General features: G+C 45.7%; 1 protein-coding gene across 4 annotated transcripts in view; it reads right to left on the bottom strand.

Moving 5' to 3' along the window:
- Positions 1-2,669: 2,669 nt before the first annotated feature.
- The window catches only part of SREBF1 (sterol regulatory element binding transcription factor 1), a 39,503-nt gene continuing 19,178 nt past the window's right edge, over positions 2,670-22,994 (bottom strand). For 3 of the 4 annotated variants that reach the window (XM_088448131.1, XM_088448130.1, XM_088448132.1), the window contains exons 6-19: positions 21,711-21,825; positions 21,182-21,360; positions 20,255-20,456; positions 19,991-20,172; positions 19,272-19,533; positions 18,990-19,156; positions 18,447-18,615; positions 17,770-17,878; positions 16,502-16,611; positions 15,706-15,838; positions 13,614-13,776; positions 10,667-10,855; positions 9,834-9,945; positions 6,418-7,540 (exon numbers count right to left, since the gene is read on the bottom strand). In XM_088448131.1, the coding sequence (XP_088304257.1) occupies positions 7,485-7,540; positions 9,834-9,945; positions 10,667-10,855; positions 13,614-13,776; positions 15,706-15,838; positions 16,502-16,611; positions 17,770-17,878; positions 18,447-18,615; positions 18,990-19,156; positions 19,272-19,533; positions 19,991-20,172; positions 20,255-20,456; positions 21,182-21,360; positions 21,711-21,825 (2,148 nt within the window). In that variant the 3' untranslated portion in view covers positions 6,418-7,484. Of the gene's footprint in view, positions 4,076-6,417; positions 7,541-9,833; positions 9,946-10,666; positions 10,856-13,613; positions 13,777-15,705; positions 15,839-16,501; positions 16,612-17,769; positions 17,879-18,446; positions 18,616-18,989; positions 19,157-19,271; positions 19,534-19,990; positions 20,173-20,254; positions 20,457-21,181; positions 21,361-21,710; positions 21,826-22,994 lie in introns of those variants that run through there. The other variant, XM_088448133.1, reaches the window with a different exon arrangement.

Below are 22,994 nucleotides of genomic sequence, written 5' to 3'. Positions count from 1 at the left end.
ATGGAAAACAACTGTGGTGGATGACAGAAGAATTATTTCCCTGGTGAAGAAAAGCCCCTTCACAACAGTTGGCCAAATCAAGAACACTCTCCAGGAGGTAGATGTATATGTGTCAAAGTCAACAATCAAGAGAAGACTTCACAAGAGTGAATATAGAGGGTTCACCACAAGATGTAAACCATTGGTGAGCCTCAAAAACAGGAAGACCAGATTAGAGTTTGCCAAACAACATCTAAAAAAGCCATTACAGTTCTGAAACAACATCCTATGGACAGATGAGACAAAGATCAACTTGTACCAGAGTGATGGGAAGAGAAGAGTATGGAGAAGGAAAGTAACTGCTCATGATCCAAAACATACCACCTCATCAGTGAAGCATGGTGGTGGTAGTGTCATGGCGTTGGCATGTATGGCTGCCAATGGAACTGGTTCCCTTGTGTTTATTGATGATGTGACTGCTGACAAAAGCAGCAGAATGAATTATGAAGTGTTTCGGGCAATATTATATGCTCATATTCAGTCAAATGCTTCAGAACTCATTGGACGGCACTTCACAGTGCAGATGGACAATGACCCGAAGCATACTGCAAAAGCAACCAAAGAGTTTTTTAAGGCTACAAAGTGGAATGTTATGCAAGGGCCAAGTCAATCCCCTGACCTGAATCCGATTGAGCATGCATTTCACTTGATGAAGATAAAACTGAAGGGAAAATGCCCCAAGAACAAGCAGAAACTGAAAACATTTGCAGTAGAGGCCTGGCAGAGCATCATCAGGGATGAAACCCAGCGTCTGGTGATGTCTATGCGTTCCAGACTTCAGGCTGTAATTGCCTGCAAAGGATTTGCAACAAAATATTAAAAAGTGAAAGTTAGATTTAGGATTGTTTAGTTTGTCCCATTACTTTTGGCCCCTTAAAAAGTGGGAGGCACATATAGAAACCGTTGTAATTCCTACACCGTTCACCTGATTTGGATGTAATTACCCTCAAATTACATCTGAAAGTCTGCAGTTAAAGCACAACTTGTTTGTTTCATTTCAAAGCCATTGTGGTGGTGAATAGAGGCCAAAATATGAAAATTCTGTCAATGTCCCAATATTTATGGACCTGACTGTATATATGTAAAAAAAAAACATAAATTCCCCTCCCAACCCCCCAAAAAATGTTTTAATAGGCAGCATAAATGTTCCCCCCCATTGCCAAAAGATGCACAGCCCCTGTTGCCCCCCTCCTCTGGGGCCTAGCCCAGCCCCCTCACCTTGGTGCATAGGGGACTGATCAGTAGAGATAAGCATACTGGTGGTCCCCTCCTCACAATGGCATGTACCTAGAGTGCCATTCACACAGCATTCTGGGGTGCGGTGACGGCAGGCACAAGCCGCTGCATCACTATCGGGGGGAGTGTAGAACAGATCTCTAATGCAGAAGGCAGCGGCCTGATGGGGTCGCATGTGATGGGACCTTCGCAGATGAAGCTCTCCTGCTTCCGGGCGCATCATATGCAACCACGTCAGTTCAGTGGTTAAGAAGATATAGGGCTTCTTAAGCAAACTGAACTATTATAACACTGGAACTGTTTTCCCTGGCTTTTTATACACAACATACCTTTTGGCTTAAAGAGGACCTTTAACTTTTTGAGTCAAAATGTTTTTAACCTAGTGCATGATGGTACGGTAACAGAAACTCTGCTCTTTCCACCGGCGGGACCCTAAATATTTTGCGTGTTTGTCAATGCCCTGAAATGGCGAGGATCATTTTTATTTCTACCTCAGACCACCCTAATGCAGAGCTTCCCAAACTGACATTACAGTGCAGGTTTTGAGGTTATCCATGCTTGAGCATGGATTCCTTAATACGGGTGGGGAACCTTTTTTCTGCTGAGAGCCATTTTGATATATATAATATTATTTGTGGGCCTGGTGCAGGCCACGCCCCCTCCATGTGATGTCACACTGGGCAGGTCCACAATCGCCGGTGATTACAGCAATGCCTGGAGCATCCTGAGGATGCTCCGGGGAGCTGTAAGGGCAGCGGTGTGACCGTCTGAAGCATCCTAAGGACACTCTAGGCGGCACTGCTGCATAGATTCCGGCTGCAGGGTGCTATTCTAGGCACCCTGCTAGCCAGATGAGGCTAGCAGAAAAAAGCTCAGAGGGCCAGACTAAATGATTCCGGGGGCCTTATATGGCCCCTGGGCCTGGGTTTCCCCATCCCTGCTTTAAAACATGGACTGTAATGGCGGAGTTTAGGAATCTCTGCCCTAATGTAAGAGCATTTGGCAAAATGGATGCAGCCATTCATGAGAAATGAGCCTTACCCTATTCACTAGGAATCACAGCCTCTGAGGGGACTATTGGTACAGGCCATATGTCCAATAATTCCAGCTCCTCCATACTCTAGGAGAAGTAGAATAGGCAGATGCCACCACCTCTCCCAGAGGCCTTGGGTGTATAATTACTAAAGTGCTGGTTTTTAGAAGTGGAGATGTTGCCAATAGCAACCAGATACTAAATATCTTCTAGAACAGTGTTGGCTAACCTTGACACTCCAGCTGTTATGGAACTACATAACCCAGCATGCACTGCTACAGTTTTGCTATTAGAGCATGCTAAAACTGTGGCAGGGCATGCTGGGATATATAGTTCCACAACAGCTGGAGTGTCAAGGTTAGCCAACACTGTTCTAGAAGGTGCTAGAGAAATGTTAAGTAGAATCTGATTGGTTGCTATAGGCAACACCTCCACTTCTACAAGCTCACACTTTATCTCTCGCCAAGGAAGATATTTACTAAAGTAGAGAAGTTGCCATAGTAATCAATCAGCTTCTACATATCATTTTATAAATGCTAGCTAGTAACAGACTGGTTGCTATGGGTAACTTCTCCACTGTTAGCAGCTTTAATACATCTCCTTAGTTCCTGGTAAAATCTCAGTTTATGTCCAGGCTTAACCCTTTCCACACATTACCCCTCCAGGAATCTATAATTAAGACATACACACCTGGTCCATTAGGATATAAAAGTGCATTAACTGTCATTATCAATGTAGCAGGAACGATCATTTCATCACGCCTTATGCTGCGTACACACGTAAAGATTTTCTGTCCAACCATCCAACTAGTTGATTGGTTGGAATGAAAATCTGGTAACGTATGGGAGTAACTGACGATCAGCAATTTGCTCCTAAATGCCAGAAAACAGATGAGAATGGTCGTCAGACAAGTTTGTTAAATGTTTGATCTGAAATATTTGTTCAAACAGTAGTTTTTGTCCATTTTCCGGCGTTTGGGACCAAATCTTTACGTGTGTATGCAGCTTTCGTTGCATTCCATTTTCCTGTCATGGTTACTGATAGTTTTTCATCTAAGTGATTTTGTGAGCATTTCTGCCTAAATACCCAAAGGGCATGCGAAAAGGGATAACGGCAATTTCTGTACAATCATACAAGTAGATAGAAGCTGTTCTAGTGCGATTTGATTTTTTTTTCTTCTACTGTGCGGTACCTGACATAATGGAGGCGGCCATTTTGTGGGAGAACGGACCCGGTCATGTCACGGTTTTCCCGGCAACTGCTGGACTGTATTTTCCTGAATGGTATTTCGGCCCACAAGAGGGCCGATTCCACGGTGCATAAGTAACAGGTACACTTTAAAAATCATCCAATAAAGCTCTATAGTAGTTGGTTGCCATTTAAACATGGCCACCACTTATTTTGCAGACCATTAAGTCTCCATGAATTCTTTACAAGAAAATACTGAAGAGAAGTCGGAGCTGTGACCTTAGAGAAATGGCTACTGATCAATAACAACCCCTAGTGTCCCAATTCTATTCGGAGGAGTACAATGGGAGTTCTCGGCCTAGCTGGAGGTTACAGCTGTTCCGCTGCCCAGAGTGAGGATAAATTGCTGACAGTCCTGCAGGGTGCGTTTGTCCCCAAGCTTCTCCAGGGTGCGGGCAGCTTCAGCCAGCATACCCACCCTTTGCCCCGGGGCAGACAGGAAGGATGGGGGCAGGTAGCGGCAGGCCAAGAGGAGGGCTTCAGCGTGCTCCCGCGATGTTAGGTTTGTTTCACGGGTGCCTGGTGAAAACAGAGATAATGCTGGCAGGTCACTGACTATTACAAAGCTCATTCACAGAGACATATTATTAGTCATATAAAACACCAGTAACGTTAAAGGGGAAAAACTACCATCCAGGCAGACACTTTTTCTTTAGTTGGCTTTACAGTACATAGATCATCTTCATGTATTTGCACTGGATTCACTTGTACCTAACAAAGCAGATCGGTTGTGCCTAGTGCATCCAAATAAATCTGCCGGGACAGCAGAGTTCTGTTGGTCTGAGTCCTTCTTTATATCTATACATCCGTTCAGTATAAATGGCGAGTACTATAGTGAGGGGATGTAGTTCGGATTTAGACCAGCGACCGCGATCTGCTGACAGCTGAATCCCAACAAGGGACTTTAGATAGGAGTCAGTATTTCGACGCCTATCTTAATCCCGACGTCAGAACACAGAAGGACAGCTGCCCGAACGAGGTAACTCCGGGGCGTCCTTAGTGTTAGCCGCGGGGGGGAGAGGGAGGGTAAGGTTTAGGATTACATAGCAGAGTTAGCATTAGGTTTTGGGGGTGGTTAGACACCACCTGGGAGGGGGGGTGTAAGGCACAAAGCACGGAGACTTCGGCTTGGTCAGGGGGGGAGGGTAAAGTATACTTACCTGACCCCTGTCGGGAAACCAATCATTGGGATGCCGCTGTCGGTATTGTGACAGGAGGCATCCCGACAGCCGGCATTACATACCCATTCCGTAGTGAGGCAGTGTTCATTCTAGGACCCTGCACCTGTCACAACAGGCGCAGTTCCTCTTTCCTGCCTGAGGTGTCACTGTCTGCTCTGGAGCAGAGAGTGACACTCAGCAGTTTGTTGCATTAGCTGAGTGTGCTAGAAGCACCAGAGCAGAGTGTGACACCTCAGTCAGGAAAGAGGAACTGCACGTGTTGTCAGGTGCAGGGTGCTACAATGAGCACTAGTGAGGTGGTCATGTCAGTAACTTTGGTGACTTATTAGGAGTATTATGTTCATAGTGTATAGAAGACATCAGAAATACCTCAAAGTTCTTTGTCTATAATTCACACTACAGCATCCATCTCTTTCTTACTAACCAAGGAGCTATATAAATACATTTCTAACATGTTAAGCTCTGCAATAATTTTCATTAATAAACAGTTGCTGAAGTTTTATTGGCTTTTAGTATCTGCAGCATTGTGCAATAGTCACAGAGATCATTACTCTCATGTATAAGTGTCCTCCATATCTACAGAGGCGATGAGTTCACCAAAATTCAAGCATAGTGTGTCCAGTGTGAATGCAGAAGACATGAACTGTTCACAGCAATTTTCTGTATAACTGGTCTCCAAACAGTGACCTGCAAACCCCCAGTATCGTAGGGGGTAAATTTACTAAGATGGGAGTTCTATTTAAGAAGCCATGTTGCCCATAGCAACCAATCAGATTCTACTACTCATTTATCTAGCACCTTCTAGAAGATAATACCTGGAATCTGTTTGGTTGCTATGGGCAACATCACTTCTTAATAGAACTCCCATCTTCGTAAATTTACCCCTAGGTCTTGTACACAAACCCTTGAGGCTTATTCAGATCTGCTCTGTCACTCATTTTGTTAGATAGAACCCAAAATACAATGGTGTCTATGTACTAAGCCTTCGAGAGAGGTAAAGTACCAACCAATCAGCTCCTGTCATTTTTTCAAACAGCCTGTAACTTAGCAGTTAGGAGCTGATTGGTTGGTACTTTATCTCTCTCCAAGGCTTTGTACATAGACCCCATAGTTTATTAAATTTTAGACCATGAGCTATATGGGAGGCATGAGGTTCCTTTGTGTGGTCAGATTGTATCTGAATCAAAAACGTCTCTGAGATCAGGAATTCATGATGCCTCATCCCAGAACTTTGTATGTAAATGTGTGTATATGTGGTAGCCTTATGCTGAAATGGCATGAAACGCTAGCACATACCATACTTGGGTAATTGTAGCAGAGCAGATCTTTATTCATTATTAATTATACGACCATCCCAACATTGGATCGCAGTGGTGGCAGACATTTTTGGGGTTTAACCAATGCGTCTAAATAATACAGTTTATAAAACCATTATAAACCACTGACATAACCGAGGCATGAGGCACTGGAGGTCTCTGACACACTACATGCTTCAGTGATGGTTTCTAATTAAGTCATAGGCTACAGCCTTGTGTATATCGTTATAGCTGACAAAGTGTCAGCCGCCCCTGGGTGTAGCCTACAGGACTTCGCCAAGCTCTCCCCAGTCCCCACCAGACATTGGCTTCTCCGGTCATCTTAGGCCGCATTTGCTATACACAAAGAGGGGTCTACAGGCAATTCTTCATTTAAAAATTATTTAATAGAAACAAACTGCAATATATATTTACAAGCACTAAAAACGTGACATTTCCCCCCGTCACTATTCCTACACCAAAGCCGCATGTGATGTATAGAAAAGTATCTCAAAAATACAAACACTTGCCCAGGGACTAAACCAGGACATGTAGGACCTGATTCGGACGTGCAAGCTAAGTCGCCACCGCACGCTCACGCCCGATGTTTACGGGTTGCGCATGCACCCTGATGGTTACCGCCAAAAGCCACAGAACGAATATGGACGAAGAGAGAGGCAATTTCAGTTGGTGCGTCTAAGTTGTACGGAGGAGGGGGCTAACCAGACGTGGGCGTATCACAGACACCGCATCTTTTGCCGCAGTTGCACCGATTGCCGCGGCCATGTTCACAAGCATAATCTGCGCCTCCACGGGGCTGATGCGATGTGACAGACGGGGCTTCTTAATGCGCATATTAACGGCACAGCCAGTGGGGGTTTCTGTACAAATCCCATTGGCTGTGACATTAGCATAAAGACACCGGCGTCCTGCGGCAAGAGACGTAGTTCCGGCTGCATTAGCGCGTACCTCTGAATCAGACCTGCTATGCTCCACATGTAGGTTTAATCGCTGAGAAATGATTTCCTGATTATCTGTAGAGTGTACATTCGTCAGTCCGATGTAACATCCAAAATATCCAGAGGTTGTATGTAGTATAGAAAACCGACAGACCACCAACTTTACTTTAAGGTATTTTTTTTTTCACTCTATTTTTTTGTTATATATTCTGCTCTGGGTGGTTCAAATAGTTCATTAGCGGCAGACGCTGCATTGCAGCAGAGCTAGAAAGTGTAATAGATTGCAAAGCTCCTCCACTACTTATAATAAGGGGAGATGAGCCCCCTCCTTCCTCTGATGACCTCCTGCATTGGCTGCACACAGGGCTCCTCTCACACTGCTCCAACTTGTCCACGGACAAAGTCCGGTCAGCACCGAGAGGGGGCGTAATAATGACGAACGGACTGTCAAGTACAGGGGGATAGTTCTCTGTAAAACGCCACTGATCGACGGTTACTGACAGGGCAACGTCGGGAGCGTGACACTGCAGCTGACCAACCGCGCTATATCTGTGGATAAAAGAAAAGCAACTTCAGTATCTCCTGATATCTCGTCTAATTGTCCCCCGCCAGGCCCGCGTCTCATACAGAACACTAACAGCAGCCGTATGGGCTTTGCCATGACGCCTAAGCCAGGTATCCCGGAATCGGATAGTATTTCATTGTGCGAACAGCATTAATGTGCTATCTATCAGACATTACAAATGAGTCTCTGTGTGATCATCCAGGTGTCGTGCTGGAAAGTAAGATCACAAAGTGCCGCATTCATTTTAAAATTCGCGGCACGCTCGGTAAAGCCTAGTTAAGATCGCATGGCAAAATATTGGTGTGGTCATCTCTCTATCACCGACCCCATCCACGCTTGTGTTTTCTGTTCTGCCCGATCAAGTGAGGTGGCCAAGCCGTGTCTTACGGCTGTATACATGTCCCATTGGTGGGGAAAGGTTGCGGTCGGGGGTTGGGCTTTATCGCTTTGCTGCCCGATGCAGCACTCTAATACCTGACTCAGGCTAATTACATTTCCTTTAGGTGATGATACAAAACTGCAAAAGAGGCCATTGTCCCGTATTGATCATTTTTAGACTGACGTAAGGTGCTAATGTCATTATAGCCAGAATATGTGGATTCCCCCAAAAATCATTCAGCTTCAATACAGCTGCCCCAGGTTACAGCACACTAGTGATATTCGCACAACGGTTTAAGCCACAGGTTCTCAAACTCGGTCCTCAGGACCCCAAACAGTGCATGTTTTCCAGGTCTCTTCACAGAATTGCAAGTGAAATAATTAGTTCCACCTGTGGATCTTTCAAAATGTGTCAGTAAGTAATGAATACACCTGTGCACCTGCTGCGTGAACTGCAAAACATGAATAGGGGTATTCAATATGGGTGCGATAACATAGTTTTTTGCGTTAATATCGCACTTTTTAACTTTTTTGCGTTAATATCACTGGTTTTAGTTTTACACCGTATTCAATTTCAAAGACTTATCGCAGTTTTGAAAAGTCTTTGATAAAAAACGGTGATAACTTTTCACCATTGAATAGGTGTCGAAAAAAAGTGCAGAATTGGGGTTTAGGGGTGCAGGCTTAAAAAAAAATAGCCTGCACCCCTGAGATTGACATTTAAAAAAGAACTGTGTCAAAAAAAAGTTTTTAAAAAAAATAGGGACACCCCAAAAAATTAATTTAAAAATTGGGGTGCAAAAAAAAAAAAAAATGGGTAAAAATTGTTTAACAATAGGGAAATAGGTTCAGGGCTATTCTGCAAGGATGCGGCAGGAGTTTTCTAGAATAGATTTATAGCGGCAGGTGCACAAATGCAGAATTTTTAAAAACTGACTTTAGGGACACCAAAATATGCTAGTACCCATTTTCATGTACCCCAAATTTGATGGGACCACTTAAAAAAACGAAAAAAATAACCTAAGTGCTCTTCTGCATCACTTCATCATTGTCGGGAAAAAAAACACCTGCTGCGGCTATTTAAATCCCCGACTTTCAATTAAAGGCTAAAACGGGGGTACCCATAGTGTTCCCCCATGTTTTTACAACTTTAGGGGGGTCTTACAATTATTTTAAGGAAAAATTCGTAACTTTACGCAAATCCAACTTTGGAGGTTCCCGTTTTCGTTAATTTTATTTTGAATACGGGGATAAGCGGGCGCGTGCACCATACCTTTACGCAGAAAAAAACTCCGATATGAAGCATTAACTTCGACAGGGAAGTTAACCTTTCATATTGAATACCCCTCGAAGTGTGTGGGGTCCTGAGGACAGAGTTTGAGAACCACTGGTTTAAGCTATACAGCAAACTACACACTATGCTCCGCAGCCCTAAATGAGCCCACCCCCATTAATGTTCATGCATGGCATTGCCGCACACTGGGTTACAGGATTACACCTGGGAACAAATACCAGAACTCCCCAAAAAAATGTTTTGGATATTTTTGATCTTTCCTTCCTTCTCTGTCTTCATACTCCAAATTTATTTATTTTTTTTGGTGAGTGCAAGCTTACTGAGCGAGTATGTCAGTAAGGAGAGAATAGAGGTGGATACACCTCCCTTCCGGGTTGCGGTGAGAGGAGAAAGTGGCCACATGCAGTGTGAAGGATGACATTAAGAGAGCAATTCAATTTCCAAGCGCTGTGCGGTACCAGTGTTTCACTGCGCACATCACTCCGAATTACAGTAGTTCAACATGGCAGATCTTCCTCAGCACCTCTATGGGATGCGAGGAAAATTCTGCGATGCTGGAGGACACGGTGTCACACAAGCTCGGTGCCAGTGGAAAGACGTCTTACCTTCTTTACTTGACGGCGGTACTCTCCTACGCAGGCTTCGGTCCAGCAGCTGATGCGTCCGCGTGGGGCTGGCCCCGGCCATCAGCCGTGCTGTGGCTTCATGTAGGAAAACCTGAGACGGTAATATAATCATCATCAGATCTGCTATGATGTCTGTGAGCAGATCAATTTTATTAAAAAGGGTGGTTGCACCTTCGTTCGACTTTAACACCTCGGCTTGTACCTGCCCTCCGGCACCTTTGACTACACGCAGAGGTTTCCACATTAGGTCTGTGCTTTTCAGCTGCGCTTTTATATCAGAGATAAATGCTTATTTCCGTTGCCAGGTGGTTAGAACACAATTCTATCCAGAGAGCAGCCTTGTGCCGGATGATCTAAAGGCACAGCTGAAAGGTGAAGATGGAAGCTACAAATAACAGCGTATGTGGTACAAGCTACGGGAAAGCAGGTAGAAGCCAATAAATTAAAGTTACAGGAAGGTGGAAACTCAAAGATGACAGGTTCTTCCTCTCCCTCCTATTACAGGAGCTCCTGCCTGTTATTAACATAGATATAGTTGGATGTGGAAATGACCAGTCAATGTTAACGTTAGCTTGTCACCTACAGAGATGAGGCAGCCATTTTGTGGGCTGAACTAATATCAATGCCTATCAATTCACTAGTAAGAGAGTGCCTCGTGCCTCTCAGAGGTCACTGGCTGTCTCCTTGCAAACGGTTAGGTTGAATTCTCATGAATATTGTCTCAGTCCAAAAAATGTCTCCGTCCTCAGTTCTGCCAGCTGCATCCGTAACTAAGGCATTTCCCCTACATATCACACACACAGAACGCTCACCCTGCGCATGGCGGGCCGGAAATACTGCGCTAATCTGCGTAGGCTGCTCAGGTCCAGCTGGAATCCCCGGAGCTCCTGGGGAGAGGCTGGGTGGATGAGACTCGGCTGCTGCCCCAGGGAACTCTGCTGCTGTTGCCAGATGTTGGTCCTGGTCACCAGCAGAAGGTCGCACATGAGAAGCTGCACCGCCTGCAGGATAGAGGAGACATTTTATTTATAGCACCGCACCGAGCAAAATACCATCACGGCATACCGGTCGCCGAGAGGGCAGATATAAGCCGATTGCCGATTGGTTGTGGTTGTTCAATGCACATTTTGCAGCAAAATGGTCATCTTAGCACACAGGTTCTCAAACTCTGGGCCTGATTCAGCCCCAGACGCACGGCATGGACGATTGTCGCCCGTCCGCGCATTCGTCAATATGTGCATGCGCGAGTCACTCACTGCGCTCGGGAATTGTGAGCTCGTAGTACAGACTGGACGCTACTTTGAGTGACAGATACCGCAGTTTGTGGGTGGTAACGGGAAGCTGCTTGTGAACAGGGGAGTGGTGCTGCAAACACAGGCGTGTCTGGGCGTCAAAACGGCGTTTTATGGGTGTATATAATTAGCATGGAAGGGTCACTGTACACGTCACTTGGTTGAATTTGAGCCTGCAGCACTTGCGGCAGGGTAGGGTCTAACTCGAGCGCTGCGTGCAGCTCCGATGACTCTCGATGGTTCTGATTAATCATAAACTTCCTGGAGATGACGTGTGCGAAGTAAGAAAAGTGGGCGTCTTTATACCGGCGTGCGTTCGCTCTGCCGTCGCTCTCTAAGACATAGAGGGCGTCCTTACACCAGACGGTGCGATCGCGGAATTTGCATACCCGGCCGCTTTTGGCTGCAAGAGCGCAGCTTAGCGTCCAAATCTGAATCGACCCCTCTGTCCACAGGACCCCAAACAGTGCATGTTTTCCAGGTCTCCTCCCATAACAAGTGTAATAATTAGCTCTATCTGTGGATTATTTCAAATGTGTCAGTGAGTAATGAAGACACCTGTGCACCTGCTGGGTGACCTGGAAAACATGACCTGAGGACCGAGTTTGAGAACCACTGGCTTAGCATATACAGGACATACATATGATATTCTGGTTAGGCAGAGGTTAATAATGAGGATTTGGAGATCAGTAGCTGCTGCTACAACAAAGAGTTTTGAATCACAATATATTGAAATACCCGTTACAGGTGGAGGCGCCGATTTCTCACCTGGTAAGAAGTTTCCGGATTATGCCGCATAAGAGGTTTCCGGTCTCTAATCTATTCTAAATTTGTTTGGCTCAAGTGACATTATAATAGCTTTTATTACACTGCTCCTAAATGCGCTGGATTAATACACAGCTATGAGACTATTCTTTACTTTTTATCAATAAATGTTTAAATGCTAAACCCGCATTTGGTGCTGACCATTTTGCGCTCCCATTGTTGTTTGTATTATTGCGCTAATATTCAGCCTATCAGTTTACAGGGAACTGGTGACCTCATCGAGACATGAGGCGCACAGTGGACAAATGTAGTGAAATCAAAAGGATTTTTCATTTCCTCTTTTTTCAAGGGCAAATAAAGGTGTGTGTATATTTAGCTAAAAACACAACAAGGGCCCAGATGGTAAGACAACCTTGGAAGCCCACAAACTACGTTACTAGGTCACACGATCATGTGACACTTAACTTGATATCTCTACAGGGTAGATATAGGGTATCCTCTATAGAGCCATAGGAAGCAGGTTACAGGAACACCAAGGCCCTTCCGAGCCACAAATCCTCAGGTTATAGCTATAGCCCATGTCTTCCTCTTATACACAACTCTGGCGATACATGGACAATGCAACAAGGGCTCGTTAGAGGAGACTTTAAGGCTTTTATTGACAATTACATTGAGTTTATGCTTGCAGAGGTCTAGAAAAAGAAGGGTCAACACTGCAAATATTGACTCTTTGCATAAACTTAATGTAATTGTCAATAAAAACCTTTGACACTTATGAAATGCTGGAATAGCTTGGACACCAGTAAATTGGAGGGAATCCAGCTGAACTAGTAAATCATTGAGTTTACAACATCCAAAGAGGGGCAAGGAAAGGGAACCTGAAATGAGAGACCATCCTGACTGGCTGGGCGAAGATGTCAATCATTCAGTGTGCAATGGTGCAATGGGACAAGAGAGCAGATGAGTTGGGCGGAGTCTGGTATATGTTCGGAGAGTTGGTCAAACATCTCGCACGGATGGAAGCCGGCAGGGGCGGGACCAGAGTCACAGGTCACGTGATCGCACCATGTGTTGAGGTTGCAACAACTGGGCCCTTTGAGAGGACGGTGGATTAAATAACACACGCGCCTTTGTTTTGTCCTTGGTAAAAGGCGAACAAAATGTCTGAATGAACGTAAAAGTGAAAGTGTTTTTCTCCAGATTCCAGCGCACGTCTCTGTTGTGTTTCTAGTATGATGCACATTTCCTGGAGAGCAATGGGGAAGTCTAAAGTCTATTTATAATACAAATAATAAATCAAGAAACAAACAAAACAAAGCAAAAATGTTCCCCTCCCTCCCAGACGTCTCTTCCCCTGGGCACTGTAGGCAAAACTTTGGAGGGCTGTCCAGCGTTGGATGGTAAATGCACAAATCACTCCTGTGCACAAGCCGCAGCTCTCTATATACTTTGTATCCCTTAGTCAGGTGTTTGCTTGATCTTACTAGTCACCTATGATGCCATACGGAGAGACTCCCGGGGCGGGCAGGGGTCGTAGGTCAGACACTGCCTCTGTGTTGCACTGCAGACACATTGCACATAGGGAATAGAACATGCAATGCAACTACAATGCACCACAGCCACAGCGAGCTCAGGGGGCGCCCCCTGCAGCCTGGGAGGCTACTCTACCCGGACGAGGGCCTCCTACCACAGTGCCGCTCACCTTGTCCACGTTGCCGTTACTGGAGGGACCGGTGTGGAGGCTGTCCCGGAGGAAACCGCTGGCCTTCTCACACTGAGCCAGGCTGACCTGCGTGCTGTCCTGCTTGCCCAACAGGGTCCGCACTGCCTTGAAGACGTGAAGAGCAGCTTTTGGCAACATGTTTCTGGTCAGAGAGAAAATAGACAAAGTGACACAATGTTGAACACCTTGAGTTACTTACGGTACATCTAAAACATGGGAGCGATGTTTGCGGTCACAAACTTCAGCCTCTAAACAGTTTGCTGCATACAGTGGTGGCAGCCATTTGTAGGCCAGACCAATATTAAACGAGAATGCAGCCTATAATGGACTAAGAACCAATAATGGCTGAGGCATGAGGTATTTCATGCCTCAGAAATGTCACATGTACTTACTGAATTATACTTTGGCCCACAGCTCTAGAAAATTCCTGGTAACCAATGGAAACCCATGACAAGGCCCCGTCCTTCCCATAAGGAGACGTGACTAATGACTAATAAAGAAATTCCCAAATGCGGTCTTCAAGGCTCCACAACAGTTCAGGTATTAGAGATATCCTTGGTTGAGCACAGGTGACTTAATTAGTACCTCAGTCAATTTGATTTAACCACCTGTGCTCAGCCATGGATATCTCTAAAACCTGAACTGTTGGGGAGCCCTGAGGACCGCGTTTAGGAACCTCTGGTCTAATCTCACAAATTACACCTAGGTGTAGATTTACCAAAGCTTTTAAAAATGAAAAATGATGGTTACCCATAAACAACCAATCAGATTGTATCATTTTCTAGGATACAATCGAGAAATGATAGTGAGAATCTGATAGGTTGCTATGGGAAACACCATCACTTTTAATTTTCAGAAGAAATAGTAAATTTACCCACTAATATGCCATAAGATTCCCTTTGTTTCCATATGATACCTGCAGTTATGTGCCAGAAAAATGGAGACAGCCGCTTCCATTCCCACCACCCCTCCGGATGAAATGGTATCTTCCACAACTGAAGTATTATATCTAGGCAGATATTTCTGTAATCCGTTAAGTCATATAATTCGCAGTGCAGATGGCAGCGTATCACGATTTAAGCAACTATGTACGAGGCCAGATAGGTACCAGAGAGATGGATCACTCCGTCTCCAAAATCAATACGAAATTTGGATTTTCATATGCAAAGTGTACCGCAACTACACAACATGGGGGAAGACATCCAGCGCGTGACACCACTGTGGCAGTAGAAAAATTCTGTACATTTGTATACAGCGTCATCTGGCACGCATTGTAGAATCCGACCGGCGTGCGACATACTGGGTCCAAAAGTAACATCAGTGCTCGTACAGTGCAACGTTCCCTTTCCACTAGGGTCCAACTGCTAACCCCACGGCACAAGGCTCTGCCCATCACCTAGGCTCGTGAACACTGGACGCAAGATGACTGCAAACGTGTAGCCTGTTCTGACATGTGGATGATTACGCGCGTGGAGAAAACCCCAAGACGCAATGGATCCCGCATGCAGCGACAGTCCAGGGAGGATGTGGCTCTGTTATGGTGTGTGGTGATTTTCAGCTGGCACACATTAGGACCCCCGATACATCTGCAGACATCAATGACTATGGGATGCTATGTAACCATCCTTGCGGGTCATTTGCATGCCATGCATTCACATAGACGGGAGCGGGCTCTTTCAGCACGACAGTGCACCAACACACAGGTCCAATGCCAATTCCTTTGAGTCTGGCATCATTAGTTGGCACCTCGTTCACCAGATTTTAACCCAATAGAACACATGTGGGATTCAGATCAATGTGCCTTCAATGGCCGGGTTCCAACACAGGTGAATATTAGGGAATTGGGGACCATTATTCAGGAGGCATGGGGTACACTATCTACACATACGCGAGAGCTCGTGAAGACAGGTGTCTCAGTTTTTCTGGCACATGAGATTTTATCATCAATAAAACATCTCACCATTTATTCTCCAAGTGCGAATTTTAGGACCATTCAATGCAAGAAGGAGTTACCTCATAAAAGTAATAATGTAAAAGCCCCAGCCCTCCAATTTGCTTTTTGATCACTCACTCTGTGGTATGAAGTGCTTTCGGCATATACTCCACCACCGGGTATAACCGTTGTGCCGCCTCATCGTCTCCTTGCAGCCAGTTAATAGCCACGATAATGATGGAAGCCCACCACTTGGCCACAGGGTCTGTCCCTGTACAGGAAAACAAAGGATGATCACATGATGGTAGGATTTCGGTCATCTACGTTAATTTAAGCTTATACCTGCATCACAGTGATTTGGCCACTAGGGGACACTACACTAAAAATAATCAGATTTTTTTTATATTAGTGAACGTGTATTATACTCATCATTTCTGAAAATATAATGGAGACTAAAACTTGCTATGGAAAATAAATTTTATGTTTTAAAGGTTTATCCCAAGTATTTAATACTAAAACCACATTGCTGGTACACCCACTTCATAAAGTTATTCAATTTGATAAAAATCATTTCCGACATCTATTTATTTGCTTTTTACTGCTTACTTAGCTCGCCATGCCCATTAGGATGCAATCCGGCCCTATTGAAGCGTACCAATTGCCTAGGGAGCCATGTTGTGGTCCGAGAAGATATTTATTAGATTGGAGCATATCATCACAGTAGGAACCAATGACATCACTGAGGTACCTGCACACTCTTGTGGATTTTTGACTAGACCACAAAATGGCTGTCTCCCCGCGGTGCATTCTTGTTATTATGTGTCCTAGTACCTCGCAGCAATTGCAACGGTGTACAGTAATCTGTGTTATGATCATTTCTATCACAAGGTCTGCGGAGCTTGTAGCCACACGTCAGTCGAGGTACGGTGCTCACCTGTAACGGCAGCCATGCTGGAGCTGATAGAGAAGGTGTGATTGGTTACAGCGGCAGCGTCAGAGCAACCATTTAACAGCTGCAGATATTCCAGAGCATCAGAGAACTCACTACGGGAAAAGCAGAACAAAACAACTGAGTAACCGCACTCAGGGAGGAGGGTCGTTCTCCGCAGAAGCTAGCCCTGATCAGGGGCATGAGGGGACGATAAAGAATAGAAAGACAATGCACACAGCTGGCAGATATAGCACAGAGTGTGAGGTAATCGTTAAGGGGGGAAATCACACTCGAAATCTGCATATAAATTTAAGGGCCATATTCAATTTGAGGCGAAAAGTCAGAGGTCGGACTTTTCGCCATCATCGCGTTTTTTTGCAGGGATAAAGTATCAGGCGCTTAACCCCGTGTTCGATTAGGATCCGCTGAAAACGCGACCCGGCGGAAAGGTAAATATCATAAAGTCCTGTCACTTTAGGGAAAATCAGCCTGTCACCCCCCAACAGATGGTCTGCCATAGGGGATCACTATGAGTACCCCCGATTTGGCCTGCTGAAGGTATTCAGGGTTTTTAAATAGCCGCAGCAGGTGCATAAATGCGCCTGTGAAGAATAGCACTTATCTTTTTTTTTTTTTTTTTTTAAATAACTATGCCCATCAAATTTGGGGTACATGAAAATGGGTGCAAGAATATTTTTAAGTCCCTAAAGTGATTTTTTTAAAATTCTTCAAAAATCCACCTGGCGCAACCACCCGCATTCTACAAAACACCTGCCGCATACTTGGGAACCCCTCAGGAATCAATTTCGCTTGTTTAGAAGTTTGTCCCCCATTTTTTTTTTTTTATTACTCCCAAAATGAATACCTTTTTTGGGGTGTCCAGAGGACATTTTAAAAAAAAATTGACACAGAAAAACTTTGGGGGACATTCCAAGGGGTGCAGGCTACTTTTTCAAAGTCTGCACCCAAAAACCCCAATTCTGCACTTTTTTAAACAGTGGTGAAAACTTATCCCCGTTTTTTTCACAAAGACTTTTCGCACCTGCGAAAATAAAATCTTTGTAATTGAATATGGGGATAAGTGAAACTGGCGAAAATAACCTCATAACGGACTTTTCGCCTCAAAGTGAATATGGCCCTTTGTGTTAACTAATAGTTGCATTGCATCTCCCACAAAAGACAAGTGCATTAGTATAAAACTTACTGCTGTGCACTGTCGGCTGTCCAATGCACACAGACACAATATACACACACAAACTTCGCAGACTCACCCTTCTCCCTCAGTCAGGGGTCTAGATTGCTCCGGCTGAGCCACACAATACAGCGCCTTCTCCAGAAGATGCTCACGGAAAGCCTGTGTTACCTGAGCCAGGGGGTCCACTAATCCAAAAAACACAATTCAATGGCAAAATAAGTCACCTAAACATAGTGTATTTCTGTATTGTCAGTGTACATCAGCTGTACATATTCAGTGATAAATAGCTGGTGTATACTCTGCTGCCCAAAGTCTGGTAGGTATGCAGAGAATGGTATATACACTCTGCCCGGTGTGATGTGTAGAGTATTATACAGAAAACGGTCGGCTCTGCCACTTTATGTATATATTGGTGTCCCGGGCATATTGTGTGTATTCTCTAGAGCACAGGTTCTCAAACTTGGTCCTCAGGACCCCAAACAGTGCATGTTTTCCAGGTCTCCTTACAGAATCAAGTGAAATAATTGACTTCACCAGTGGAATTTTTAATATGTGTCAGTGAGTAATGAGTACACCTGTGCAGCTGCTGGGTGACCTGTAAAACGTGACCTGTTTGGGGTCCCGAGGACCGAGTTTGAGAACCTCTGCTCTAAAGGACCATAAATGGAGGACTATACCGCAGCTGACCAGGATGCCGTATGATGCTACCTGGGCTGCCCAGTGGGTGTTATCTATATGAATAGCGATTGGTACCTGCGCTGCCCGCTATGCTGTAAATCGTGTCCTTCGGGGAGCTCCTCACACTCCAGTCTCCATCCACAAAAAAACGATGTCCAAGAGGATGGCACAACCACTGCATGGCAGGAGGGATGGCCACGCTCTGTGCCAAGCAGACCTGGCGTGCACTGCACAGGAAGAAGCGCTGTGAAGAGAGAAACAAGGTCAGAACCTGGCAAGTGGCACTGGGTGCCAACAGATGGTGACACTGCACGAGCAGGTGAGAGGGCCTATAGACCAACCACCAGGGTGACAAACAGCGTGGTGGGCACAGCACATAATACCACAGGGAAAGTCTAAGCAGTGATGAGGTGAACTGGCTGGTTATGGGCACTCCAGTATGAAAGCTCACAAAGCAGGGGCTTGTGCATAGCTGTGGTGAGGGGGCATATCAATGTTCCTCTGGGTGCACAACAAGGTGAGCATTTAAGCCTCAGTGACATTTTTTTAGCAATCCATGACACAGATTTCAGTATGTTCGGACACGATAAAAATAAGTTTGCGGGGTGGGGGTCTCACCGCTGTAAAGTGAAAGCGACGGTGCAGACTGGCTTTTACTCGCAATGCCGCCCCCACATAGATTTCCGCCAGGGTGGCCACTGAGATGGTGTTCCCCGCACAGTCCGCCAGATTGACCGCACTCAGCGCCATATTTATAGCAGACAGATGACCTCCCACATGCTTCCCTAGAGAATAAGAGAATGTGAAACACAAGAATAATGAACACGTGGTTTAACCCTCTCTGTGCACAGCAAACGTAGTGCTGTCATTTCTTCCAGTGAGATGTACCCCCCAATATACCTGTCATGTGCAGCTGGTGCAAGCGATGGTAAACCAAGGCAGCCTCTCTGCAGCTCTTCCGCACGTCGTCTTTCAGCTGGTGGTCCCTGCGGAAGCCCCCAGCCCGCTCCGCCAGCCAACGCCCCACCCACAGCCTCTGTAACACGTAGCGGATGATGCTCCACGTGAGGCTGCAGCACAGGTCGAAGTTGGATGTAGGAAGGGGTCTCCCCAGAGCTTTCAGGGCTTTCCAGAGGTGAAGAGAGGCCTGGGCAAAGTCACCCTAGAATGAGGAGGCCACAACATTACCCAGAGTTGTAAGGGGGACCAATGAGAAGTTCATGCATCACACGGTCTCTCATACAACAAGGTGAGTTAAAGTCCCCTTCGATCTTTTCATCGAAGGTCTCAGGATATTGTCTGACAACTCAACAATTCAAGGTCACATGGTTTACCGGGTAGTGGAGCCTGCATAGCAAGCATCACTGCGGCTGGGGGTCACCGCGGGAAGCTACTGCCGAGCACCACTCTTGCTATGCACTGGGGAAGAACCTTTGAAACAACCGCAACACTGATATTTGTGGAGAGATATAATTGGCTCAATATGATGACCTTGTAGAATCATTTACGAACCCGGTAAGACTGTTGGTCAAACTACTTTGAGTTGGACATGTGACTTTATTTTGGTTCTAGATTTGCCCTGTATTGGATGAGCCTGTTCAGAGTCAGGTGCTGCTTACCCGAGACAGATCGACATCGGCTTGTTTCCGGTGACACCAGAAGAGGACTGAGGATTCCGAGTGCAGCCGAGTGACCGGCTCACCATAGATAAACAGCCGAATGAAAACGGCCAAGACAATGATGAGGTTTAGGGGCCAGAGGAGAACGGAGGGAGACAGCCAACTGAGCCACGAGGAGGTCTCTGCAGAGAGACAGCAAGTCAGATACAGAAAGCAGCATTGTGCCAAAGTAGCCGCAGCGGCAACCGGTATCTCAGGACTTACCCGAGGAACCCATCTCTAGCATGTTTCTGCTGCTGCCGTGATATCGGTCACTTCCAGAGGACTCTTGGCTCCTGGATCCTCCCATCAGGAAAGACAGCGGATTGAAAGAGAGACAGAGGAAGACGAAAACACACATCACCATACGGGTGCGGTCCAGCAGCCCATTGCCAGGGGGAGAGGGGAGCTCCTGCTTGACTTGTGCCTGAAACGCCCAATGTACAGTAAATGAGTCCTGTGTGCACAACATGTGAGATGGACTGTAAGCAATTGCTGTCTGATTGGTTTTAACCAGCGCCAGTAGACCATCGATGGTTTGAGTGCTGTGTATGTGCAGACTTTAAAAAAATGGGACTTTTGCAAAGGGCTCCACCATCGACTTGCAGTCAATGGCCATCCCTAGTTGTGAGTGTGCGTGATATGAGGGTGTGATATGTTTATGATGCATGTGTGATGTGTGCGTGATATGTTTATGATGCATGTGTGATATGTTTATGATGCATGTGTGATATGTTTATGATGCATGTGTGATGTGTGCGTGATATGAGGGTGTGATAAGTTTATGATGCATGTGTGATGTGTGCGTGATATGAGGGTGTTCTATGTTTATGATGCATGTGTGATGTGTGCGTGATATGAGGGTGCGATATGTTTATGATGCATGTGTGATGTGTGCGTGATATGAGGGTGTGATATGTTTATGATGCATGTGTGATGTGGGTGTGATATGAGGGTGTGATATGTTTATGATGCATGTGTGATGTGTGCGTGTATGAGGGTGTGATATGTTTATGATGCATGTGTGATGTGGGTGTGATATGTTTATGATGCATGTGTGATGTGTGTGAGTGACTCTAGAAATGGTATTAAGTAATTATGTATTGATGTGCTGAGGTAAAATGGAGCCTGGATCAATGTCTGTGCAGTCACCTTGGCTTCATCACAGAAGGGGCTGTCTGGCTCAGAGTCACTGCTACACTGGGACAGAGGGCTGCCGCTGTGAGACGGGGACCCCACGTCTGACGGAGGTGGAGTGAGAACATCCATCATCTCCACTTTCACACCATCCATATTAATCCCAGTGCCGGCCACAAGGTCTTTTAGCGTATCTAATGAACAAACATAAATACATCATATACCAACCTTACTACCAAATTCCAGCCATGATTCATCAACATAAATTTACCAAATGAACAGAAAGCTCACCAAGGATTTTATACAAGCACGTGAAAAAATAAAAAAGCTTATAATACAGTACGCCCAGCACAGGCAGCCATATTGTGGGCTCAACCAAACCCTTTTTACCTCACTAACAATTCACAAAGTGCCCTCTGATAGGAAACATTCCCGTAAATAGCAGTCCAGCCCACAAAATGGTGGCCTCCACCGTGTATAGGTTACAGGTGAAATTTGGATCAGCTGAAAAAACAAAAGTGACCAAAAAAAAAGACGTTCTTACTGTTTTTCTGGGCGGCCATCTTGAGCATAATGTTCTCCTGCTTCAGTTTGACGTTGTTTTGCTGCAGATAGCGAATGTAGTCAATCGCCTTCTTCAGAATGGATGATTTATTCAGCTGTGGGCGGAAAGAGCGACATTGAGATTTGCATGTGAATATTAGTGGCCTCAGATAATTCATGCAATATTCTGGTAGTGCTCCACTTTAGACGTCTAACTTCCCGTATAACAAAGCTGCTTGCCGTTACGGAATAGTGGTTTACATAACTATGAAACGTTGCCTGTTCCACTTATTCAGCTTGTAATAAACACTGTTCTTGAATTTGCTTAGAATATGAGGAGACTGCCCTCACACGTGCTCAGCGGCTTCAGTTGCAATCTGAATAACTGCGGACTTTCATTTTGTAGGTGGCAGCAACGGCCTGTGGGCCTGATTCAGAGCCGCTCGTAAGCGGCCGCTCGTTCGCTCCGAGCGATGTTCGCACATCTGCGCATACGTATGGGTTTTAGTAAGCATGGCCGAACCAGTCAGTGCGGTCGAAAATCGTGTGCTCGCAAAATAGCGAATGCCTGCTAATTTGAGTGACAGGATGAGGCGTTTGTGGGTGGTAACAGGGGAAGGTGCATGATAACGGGGAGTGGAGATCCGAACGCAGGCGTGCCAAACGGTCAAAACGTTAATCAGAGTGCATAATTAACAAAGCAGCGTCATCGGCCACGTCACTTGGTTGTCTTTTAGCCTGAACTGCTCGCATGAATGCGGTAGGAAAATCCAACCACAAGCACTGCGAGCAGTTCATACGCCTTTCGATGTACTCGATTAATCTGATAAATAGCGGAGATGACATATGATGCGAACGGCCAGGGGGCGTCTTTACAAAATAGCGAGCGCATGTTTTGTTCGCTCGCTTAGACATAGAGGCGTCAACAGACCGCAAAGAGCGAGCGCTTCATTTAAATAGCCAGCCCCTTTTTCTGAACGAGCGAGCGCAAATAGCGTCCGGCTCTGAATCAGGCCCTGTGGCCGCTATACTAACTAAATGGCAAAGTCAAATAGATGCTGATAGGTTATGAAGAGGAGTCAGACATGAAGGCAAGCGTACTCTGCAATACCAGCTAGAAGGCTGCAATCAGACGGTCTACACAGACAGAGGGGCTGATAGAGAGGTGGCCGCAAATATCGTCATCTTCGCACGCAGCTAACATATGCAAAAGACGCAGGAGACATCTTGTGTAAAAAGTCACCCACTGCCGGCTTCTCTGATCCACTGCCTGCGGAAAACTCAG

Source organism: Taudactylus pleione, unplaced genomic scaffold (assembly GCF_031769625.1).
Source record: "Taudactylus pleione unplaced genomic scaffold, aTauple2 ptg000451l, whole genome shotgun sequence".
In the NCBI taxonomy this organism is placed as follows: Eukaryota; Metazoa; Chordata; class Amphibia; order Anura; family Myobatrachidae; genus Taudactylus; species Taudactylus pleione.
Note: the sequence above shows the minus strand (reverse complement) of the source record. Positions and strands in the feature narration are given on the sequence as shown.